The 10,822-nt window shown below is 40.0% G+C and overlaps 1 protein-coding gene across 1 annotated transcript; it reads right to left on the minus strand.

Annotated features, from left to right (window-relative positions):
* Positions 1-9,223: 9,223 nt before the first annotated feature.
* Positions 9,224-10,147, minus strand: LOC308410462 (olfactory receptor 6N2-like; the record flags this gene model as incomplete). Its single annotated transcript, XM_080903799.1, has 1 exon — positions 9,224-10,147. The coding sequence occupies one exon, from the start codon at positions 10,145-10,147 to the stop codon at positions 9,224-9,226; it is 924 nt and encodes a 307-aa protein (XP_080759925.1).
* Between the last annotated feature and the right edge of the window lie 675 nt (positions 10,148-10,822).

Consider the following 10,822-nt stretch of genomic DNA (forward strand, 5'->3'; position numbering starts at 1 on the left):
CCAGCCTCTATGGATCTTGTGCTCAGAGCTTGTTCTTGTGCTGCCATGATTAGTGCCTCTGTGCTGTCTTTCAGTCCAGCTTTGTCCAGCCACTGGTAGGATTTCTGGATATCAGCCACCCCCTCTATCTGCCGGTGGTACATACCGTGCAGGGGCCTGTCCTTCCATGATGGTTCCTCGTCTTCCTCCTCTTTCTAGGGTTTCTGCTGCCTGGGGCCATCTTCCCAATGTATTCTTGGATGTTCGCTGTCTCATCCTGGACTGTGGTGCTGACACTCACCAGTCCAATATATATATATATATATATATATATATATATATATATATATATATATATATATATATATATATATACACACACACACACACACACACACACACACACACACACACACACACACAGTGTTGGGAAGGTTACTTTTAAAATGTATTCCATTACAGATTACAGAATATATGCCCCATATTCTGTTCTGTAACGTATTCCGTTATGTTACTCAATGACAGTAACATATTCTGAATACTTTGAATTACTTAATATATTATCATGCTTTTTACAACTACGTGAATGTACTATTGCTGTGTGATTTATTACTATTACTGAAGGTCTGCGGCTCCGAACCGTAGTAAAGGGACCTCTGACTAATACGGCGGGTTCCGTGTCAGTGTTGGTTGTTTTTGCTCACAGGCAGAGAGTGCTTTCGTTTTTACCGTTTCTTCCCGCAGTAAATATAAACAACGATAGTATTCAGGAAGAAAATCAAACATTGCATATATTTTTATCATGACTCTGGTTTTACATGGACTATCAAAAACAAAATCAAAACTGGTATAAAGTCCACACACGTCAATTGTTCCGTCTGTCCTGTTCACGTCTCCAATGGTTGTACACCAGTGGCGGAGTGGGGGGGGGGGGGGGTGGCTTACTGGGCTTAAGCCCGGGTTGTTTTTTCAGAAGCCCGGGGTCTTTTGGAGTGTAATTTTTTCATAGTTACAGTAGATGCCTGGCTGACAACTGTATAAAACAAAAACTACACACAATATATATGCACCTAAACGCGTAGTGAGGGTGTGCTGGGAACGTCCAGACCGGGGTGATGGTCCCCATCTTTAAGAAGGGGGACCGGAGGGTGTGTCCCAACTACAGGGGGATCACACTCCTCAGCCTCCCTGGGAAAGTCTATGCCAGGGTGCTGGAAAGGAGAGTTCGTCCGCTTGTCGAACCTCGGATACAGGAGGAACAATGCGGTTTTCGTCCTGGTCGCGGAACACTGGACCAGCTCTTTATCCTCTTGAGGATACTTGAGGGTGCATGGGAGTTTGCCCAACCAGTCTACATGTGTTTTGTGGACTTGGAGAAGGCATTCGACCATGTCCCTCAGGGTGTCCTGTGGGAGGTGTTGCGGGAGTAAGGGGTGTCTGGCCCATTGCTACGGGCCATTCGATCCCTATACAACCGTTGCAAGAACTTGGTTCGCATTGCCAGCAATAAGTCGGACTCGTTCCCGGTGGGTGATGGGCTCCGCCAGTGCTGCCCTTTGTCTCCGGTTCTGTTCATAATTTTTATGGACAGGATTTCTAGGCGCAGCCAAGTGGCGGAGGGCTTTCGCTTTGGTGGCCTCAGAATCTCATATCTGATTTTTGCGGATGATGTGGTTCTGTTGGCTTCATCGGGTGAGGGCCTCCAGCTCGCACTGGAGAGGTTTGCAGCCAAGTGTGAAGCAGCGGGAATGAGGATCAGCACCTCCAAATCTGAGGCCATGGTTCTCAGTCGGAAAAGGGTGGAGTGCCCACTCCGGGTCGGGGATGAGTTCCTGCCCCAAGTGGAGGAGTTCAAGTATCTCGGGGTCTTGTTCGCGAGTGATGGGAGAAGGGAGCCGGAGATCGACAGACGGATTGGGGCTGCAGCTGCAGTAATGCAGACGCTGCACCGGTCCGTCGTGGTGAAGAGGGAGCTGAGTGTAAAAGCGAAGCTCTCAATTTAAATGGACTGATTCTTATATAGCGCTTTTCTATGGAGTACTCAAAGCGCTCAATTTACCGGTCGATCTACGTCCCTACCGTCAGCTATGGCCACAAGCTGTGGGTAGTGACCGAAAGAACGAGATCGCGGATACAAGCGGCAGAAATGAGGTTCCTCCGAAGGGTGGCGGGCCTCTCCCTTGGAGATAGGGTGAGAAGTTCGGCCATCCGGGAGGAGCTCAGAGTAGAGCCGCTGCTGCTCCACATCGAAAGGAGCCAGCTGAAGTGGTTCGGACATCTGACAAGGATGCCCCCTGGGCGCCTCCTGGGTGAGGTGTTCCAGGCATGTCCCACTGGGAGGAGGCCCCGGGGCAGACCCAGGACACGCTGGAGAGATTATGGGCTTCTCTGGGAACGCCTTGGTGTTCCCCCGGATAAGCTGCACACTGGGAATTTACGACTGTGCGTAAATCCCCCCTAATATTGGTATGATCCGAGCTCAGACGCTAAGTGACTGAGCGAGGGGAGCTGCTGCCTGCGAGTTTGCTGTTGGAGAAGTGGAGACAGGCAGACAGAGGAGAACTGAAGTTTGACCAGGTACCAAAGCAAATCATTCATACTGTACAAATAATGTAAATATGACGGTGTATCATGAAAGATTGATATCAAACTGATTACCCATATTACGTTACTTGTTCTTCAAGTTAATCAACAAATGGCGAAATGAAAAGCCGAACAACAACAATGCTGTTTCCGTAGAGAGTCTTAGCTTACATGTCTGTTTATTTCATATTTTCAGTTGTTACCCTCCACAGCTAAATAAATCGGTTTCAGTAATGTACTGATATACAAGAATGGACATAAGGGGCTTCTTTCAAAGAAAACACTCAGGTAGATGTTATTTTATACATTATGCTTTGTATGTTGTTCACTATATTTCTATGCAAAACGAGGAATTTCAATACACAGCAGTATATTTACAGTTTAAACCAGATATTTACATACACTTTATGGAAAACACAAGAGCATTTTTTTTACTGTACAACATCAATTTAGAGTAAACTTGTTTTGTTTTGGATAAATAAATATTGAAATATCTTTTGAATTAGTTAAATGTCAGAATAAAGAGAGACAGAGCTATCTATTTTTTATCACTTTCATCAAATTTAGGAGTACATATACATATACTAAGTTTATTGTTAATTAATAAGAACACTCCAGACGATTCCATTCTGTCAAGAGATTTATTCTAAAAGACACTTCTTCAGCTGAGTCTAAGAGTGAAGACACACACACGCTGCAGATTTTACTTGCAAGGGCGGTCACAGAGCGCTCACACGTGAGTGGGGGCCCTGTAATCAGCGCTCTGTTCTTGCACTTGTCTTTATTTATACACAAGAAAAGTAATACAATAATGAATACATTTGTACAGTGGAATGTTGGTACGTGCGCATGTGATTTTTGTGTGTGTGTGTGTGTGTGTGTGTGTGTGTGTGTGTGTGTGTGTGTGTGTGTGTGTGGTGGAATGTGGGGAGCAGCTCTTATTCCTGGTAAGAGGTCAGAACTGCTTGTTCAGCTTCTTACTATCGCTGTGGGAAGATTCAGATAAAAATATCAGAACAAGTTTTATAAAGAACAATCAGTTCTAAGTAATACAGAGGTCATCATGCAGTATTCTATCACATGTAAACTTATATCATTAAAAGCTTATACTGACTACTAAGTACAATTTTTCATTGACACGTTCTGAGCTGAAGAAGCTTCTGATAGGTTAGTAGAGTCCATGTGAGTAAATTGGTGGCATACCTGTGGATGCATATAAGGCAAAACACTGAGCCTGTTTCTTTGACATGGGAAAATCAAGAGATATTAACCAAAACACCAGGAAAAGAATTGTGGAGCTCCATAAGTGTGGCTCAATTTTGAATACAATTTGGTGCCATGTACAATTAAGAAATATAGATAGTTTCTCTCTTTACTCTTAAAGTTAACAAATATGTTTTTTTATATTTATCAACCTAAAAAAATAAACATTTAGTCTGATTTGATGTTACAATTAAAAAGTGTTTGTGTTTTTATCTGAAGAGTTTGTAAATATCTGGTTTCAAAAAAAAATAAGGTTTAAATTCTGCAGATTAAATTTATAACAATGATGCAAAAAATGGAGAATAAATCAAGTTCAGGACTTTAATATTTAATAAAACTATTTTTAAAATAGCTTAAGCATCTTAACAATTTAGAATCAATGCATCAAATTTTTGGGGATGGAGAAAACAACCTGTTGGGTTTGTGTTTCCACAAGTCCCGCTAATTCTAGAGACCCACTAATGACCCCAAATCTGACCTCCTCCTGCTGCCTTTTATTAAGAGACAGTTCACATAAAACACATCACAGCAAAGCCACGCCCACATGGTTCTAAGACAAGGCATTGTATGTATATGTATGAACTTCCTTACGGTGGAGAAACCGTCCTTACCCTCCTTCTATTCGGTGGAGAAACCTCTTTAAACCTCCTTCGGTGGAGAAACCGACTTAACCCTCCTTAAAAAAATCAAAAAGATTAAAACAAAAACACTGGCGGAGAAACCAGGCAGCTTGCGTCTACACGCACAGCTTGCGCACTCACGTACCTGCTTTAACGCACGGGCACGTAGCTGCACTCTAAGGCCTTCTGTACTCACTGTTTGTTTAAATTCATGGGAAGAAGCTCTGGATCCCATCAATCGCCATCCACCCCGAGGGGAGTTCAGGCGCAAACTTTCCGGCCTGGCAACAAAGAAAAGTACCAGGGCTTTGGTCAATCGTCCCAGACGATAGCTGCTAGCAGACTGCGGTGGCGTACTCTCCCTCTCCTCGGTGGAGCGATGTGTTAGGCTCCGCTCGGAGGACCAAATAAATGTTGGGTCTGTGTTTCCACAAGCCCCGCTAATTCTAGAGACTTATTCATCATGAAGAAAACAAGACAGTCGATCGATCCATTATTTGCGCAAGGGAGGCCTCGTCTGTGTCCACCACGGAAATGACCCCAAATCTGACCTCCTCTTGCTGCCTTTTATTGAGAGACAGTTCACACAAAACACATCACAGCAAAGCCACGCCCACTTGGTTCTAAGACAAGGCATTGTATGTATATGTGTGAACTTCTGTAAGAATGTGTATGTGCGTGTTATGTGAGAATGTGTATGTGTGTGTGTGTAAGAATGTGTGTGTGTTACCTCCTGCTGACCAAAGGGTCATAAAAGCAGGAGCAACATCACAAGAAACAGATCTTCCAGATAGGATGTATCTGCAATAAAACATTACAGCCCCCCATCCAGAACCTCGAGAATTTGGGGAGAAGGACAGTGGAATTCCTTTCATCAGAGTTGGCAAGCATAAAATGACAACATTTAACAATTCACTCTAACATAACCTTTTCAGGTGTTTAAAAAATTCTTCATTTTAAGCCCATATACAAATGGATTAAACAAAGGATGATACAAAGCTAGTTGTAATGTCATTATTAAGCGTGCAGTTTTTGGAAAATCTGATTTCACTCGGGCTATAACGACATCATAGCAACTTAAACAGGAAAAGCTAATTAAAACTGTAAGGTGGGGTAAAGAGGTCTCTGCAGCTTTCTTCCTAATTTCTTTACAACTTCGATAAGACATGAAGAACATTTTTGTGTATGTGTAAAGTATGAATACTTCAGTAGATTAAAAAGTAGGCATGCTGTTTAATGGGCTGATGGTCACCAACATGTATGTCATGCTTGAGAACTGTGGATTTGTCACCAAAAAGCACAACTAGCTTATCTAAATAGGATAAATAAGTCTCGGGGTCTTACAATATATATATATATATATATATATATATATATATATATAAATATGTCATACTCACACAGGAACCTGGAACAGATTGCACACACAACCCACCTGCCTCAGGTCTGTTAGTGGGTGACACCACAGTCACATGGAGCCTGAGTCACAGGTGTATTGATTTGACTCTTTCCATAATCAACATATTTCTTCAACATTGATATGCCAATCACATTCTAAATTTTCTTCCTATTAGCTGTTTTATTCAGGTAATAGGTGTCACTGAATTGGCTCTTTACCTCGTTAAGAATCACACAAACAACGACTGAAACCAACCATGGGGAGGAGAACTAGAACACATTCTCCTGCCTGAAAAACTTATAAGTTTCCTTCATTTTAGACTGTGCATCAGAGAGGAAACTATGTGCTAGCTCACACGCAGTGTACAGCCTTTCCCTAAATTAATTTATACAGTCTAACACATTATGTTCTACAAGCAACACTCCAGCAGCATCTTCAGTAGCCCACACACAGTGTGTCCAAAACCAACCTCAGCTGGGCTAAAACCCAACAATGACAGACCCTTATCTCACTCTGCTTTAGACTCGACACTATATTTGCGATGTATAGATTTCAAAGTCTTGTGGAATCTCTTTATCACATCCTGACCTTGTGGGTGATACGCACTGAACACTCACTGCTTAATAGCCAGCTCTGACATGACTTGTGTAAATTAAAAATAGTAGAGCACTCTCTCCTAAGTTTACCTCATTCCTAAATAGCCAGGCAGATGGTGATCACAGGCAAAACCTGAAGACAGTAATCTTTTAGCACCACCACCTGAGTGTCCACATCACACTCTATTCCAGATTCTGGGGAATCTTTTCTTTGTATTTCAGTAAAATTCAATCACCGAATATGTATGACACGGCTGGGTCACATGGATTTTTTTCTGGACAGCAGACAAACAGGTAATCATAGTTGCATTGGAGAGCTTTAATAAGCTGCACTCTATAGCCAAACACAAATGATCAGTGGTATCAGTGGCACTATTTTATTTCCCACACCAACAAATGTGAACCATAGGAAATCTGGTCAGAAAAGGCACTGTACCACATTGTGTCATAGGTATCTCTTAAAATAGTGATGGGAACTTGGTCCACCACAGTGCCAGTCAGTGAGATAATACCTTCAGAAAGTGAAAGACTTTAATACCTAAAAAAAAAAAAAAAAAAAAAAGCACTCTCATGAGTCAGGACAGCAGCTTTTGCGAAAGACTCAACCTCAAACCATAACACACTCAAGTTGTTTTTGCTGGCCTTTCTTTAAAAGTCATCACAAGCCAATGCTATACACTGTTACGGCCACTTGGTAGTGTATCTCAGTCAGTGGTGATACATTTTCTCATTTTGAGAAAGAAATCAAGCTAAAAAGTATGTAAAGAAATCAGACCCTACTGCTTGATAAATGGTTATTCAGATGTACCAGGGCTCTAGAGTGCGACCAATTTGGTCGAAAATGCGACCAAATTTTTCAGTGGTGCGACTAAAAAAAAAAAATTTGGTTGCACCTGTGCGACCAACTGTTCGGATAGCAAAAAAAAAAAAAAAAAAAAAAAAAAATCTGCAACCTTCCCTGTGGTCAACAACAGACACACATTATGCCCCTATTGTGGACTAAACCAATCAGATAGTAAGGGGCGGGACCTCTCTGATTGGCCGTGGTCCAGTTGAAAGTGCAGGTGGAAGTGGGAGGTGAGTAGCTTGAATAAAGCGATATCAATTCATTAAATCCTGAATTGACTGTTAAATATAACTGTGTTTTGCCAGAAACGTCAGATTAAAGCTCACAAAACCATTTCAACAACAACCAAACAGCAAATGAGAGCAGGTACACCGATTCCACACAAAGACGTAAACACAGAATGGACCCGACGCATCAGAATCAACTTTGTCTTTCTCGGCTTTCTCACCCGACGGCCCGTAGACGGACACGCAGTCGGAGATTAGGGATTCTGATGCGTCCGGTCCGCGCTGTGATTACGTCTTTTTGCGCTGATTCTGAGCTGCAGGTTTTGTCTCTCTCCAACCAAAATTCACCGAGCCAGCAGCAAAAGAAGCAGCAAACTGCGCTTCACATTTGATCAATGTCGTCATGAATTTTGCTGTTTTGCTTCCACAACAATTAAAATCACACTCCATGCACAGCTAGCTCTCTCTCTCTGTACTTCAAGAACAGTTTCCCGTCTCCAATCGCTGTTTTCTGTATTATTCATTCGCTTATTACCCACCAGTCTACAGTTGTTTACAGCGCTGTTGGCTGCTGTCTTTTTCTTTTCTTTTTTTCACTTAAATGACCTCGGACAAGAAAGCCTACTTTTTCTGTTGTTCAATACTGAAGAAATTTTAACTTTATATGCAGAACATTGTAGAATATTTTTAAGGTTATCTGCTATAAAAAGCCAGACCAGGAAAATCTCCTTCATGTTTTTCTGTGTTTTATTCTCAGTTACTTTCACACAAAGGCATCTGCTGTGATGTTCACAATTCTGAAGAAGTCAGTAATGATAAATGATCAGAATTATAATATTTCTGACTGTCTGAGGCTAAGTTGAATCGAATCAGGACTTTGAAAACCAGAATCAAATGGATTATAGAAATCAGTGATGATACCCAGGCCTAGTGAGCAGCCTAGGCACGACAGAAGTGGATGTAGCCGTAATAGGAAAAGAACTATTGCTAACTTTTCTGTTAAGGCCTGATCCTTCTGAAATTCATAGCCAGTGCTCTGACACGGTGTCATCAATCTTTGAATGCTGAAAAAGCACAGTGTATCCAGAAAAACACATTACCGTATATTAAATTATTATAAAATTTGTGTGCGCCTAACTTTTGTGCCGTTAGGCGTACCGGTACGCCCATGGCAAAACGTTAGTCTAGAGCCCTGTGTACTGTCTCTTGCCTGCAGATATTATTTTTCAAGCATTTAGATGAGAAAATCTAAATTAACTGTTGATCCTAACTGTCTGAAGTGTTGGGTGTGAGTGTTAATGCCAAATTTGTAACTTGTACAATTTGTAGTCAAATAAAAAATGCTTTTCCTCATTTTGCCTACTTAGGGTTATAAGTCTAAAATGAATCTGGAAAGCCTTTTTTTCACGAGAACGGAGAGCTGAAAACGCCAAACATTTTACTCATTTACTTTGAATTATATATAACAATTAACAATATATACGATTAACTAATGAAGAAAATTTTCTTGAAGATTTAACATAGTACCTGCCAGCATGGATATAATTTTTAGTAAAGTTTCCACTCTAGCGTTTATGTAAGTATACAAAAAAAAAATTATAAAAAAACAAGTAGTATGATCGTAAAACAGACTATGGCATATTTACAATAAACATGCACCCAGAAAAATGTTATCAGCTATTAACAGGCTTAAATTCTACAAATTAAATTTATAACAGTGGTGGACAAAACAAGATTTTTAGATGTTTAGAAATTTCCTTCATTTTAAGCCCATATATGAATGGATTAAACAAAGGATGATACAAAGCTAGTTGTAATGTCATTATTAAGCGTGCAGTTTTTGGAAAATCTGTTTCCATTCGAGCCATGATTACATCATAGATACCTAAACAGGAAAAAGTAATTAAAACTAACATGTGGGGTAAACAGGTCTCTGCAGCTTTTTTCTTAATTTCTTTACAGCTGCGATAAGTGACTATAAATATTTTTGTATATGTGAAAACTATAAAAAGTATAGGAAATACTACGAGATCTAAATAACTAACAATTCCAAATACAGTAACTAACCCTGATTTTACACACTGAAGAGTGTAAATTGTATTGTTACAAAATATTGATTTTAAATGAAAGGAACACAGTTTACTTTTAGCCATTCCTATTGCTTGGACGGCAATATTAGAAGCAGGTACAAGCCAAGCTATGACCAGGAAAATACTCACAGTGCTTTTTCTCATGATGGTTGGATATTGTAGAGGTTTACATATAGCCACATATCTGTCATAGGCCATGGCTGCCAAGAGAAAAAACTCAGAACAACCTAGAGAATAAATTATGAAAAACTGAAAGAGACATGCTGAATATGATATGATTTGTTTTTCAGATAAAAAGTCAATCAGGAGTTTTGGGTAAATAGTTGTGGCGTAAATAACAACATTCAGTAGCAATGCTGCAATAAAAGTGTACATAGGTTTGTGGAGATTTTTGTGGATCAAAATGAGGTATATAATAATAGAGTTACTGCAAGTTATTAGAATATATAATGTGAACATAATAAAAAAATAAACATATCTGTATTTGTTAACTTCCACATGTCCATCAAAAGTTATATAGGTAACATTTAATTCTTCATCCATTGATGTTTTTTTAAAACTACAAAATGTTTCATTAAACAAATTGCACAAGGTGGATAAATGGAAAATACTGAAAAATGCACCATCACGCAAACAGTGAGCAGTTACAGTGTGTGGAAGGTTTTTATCAGACAAATTAAGCCTCCAAGGAGCTGAACATTGGAGGTTCATCTCACCTTTTTCACTCTCTTTTGCTTAGCACTGCACAACTTCAACACAAAATCTTTTTAGCTGAGATCTTAAATCTTACACAGTGGAGTAGAATAAACTAGTTCAACTTGAGAAATGTGGAATTTAGGATGGAGGCAAAGAGTGGCAGTTAATATTAAAAGGTGTAAAAAACAAAAGTACAAGACATTGAAAATAAGCAGACCTCAGTGCAAGAAAGTGTCTTTCCAACACTGAAAAGCACAAAGGCAAACTTTAACATTTAAAAGGTGTAAAAAAAAACAAAACAAGTACAAGATATTGAAAATAAGCAGACCTCAGTGCAAGAAAGTGTCTTTCAAACACTAACAAGCACAAAGACCAACTTTAACATTAAAAGGTGTTCAAAAAAGTACAAGATATTTACAATAAGCAGACCTCAGTGCAAGAAAGTGTCTTTCCAACACTGAAAAGCACAAAGGCCAACTTTAACATTGCAAGGTGTAAAAACAAGTACAAGACACTGAAAAT

The sequence above is a fragment of the Rhamphochromis sp. 'chilingali' genome, assembly GCF_963969265.1.
Source record: "Rhamphochromis sp. 'chilingali' genome assembly, chromosome: 14".
In the NCBI taxonomy this organism is placed as follows: Eukaryota; Metazoa; Chordata; class Actinopteri; order Cichliformes; family Cichlidae; genus Rhamphochromis; species Rhamphochromis sp. 'chilingali'.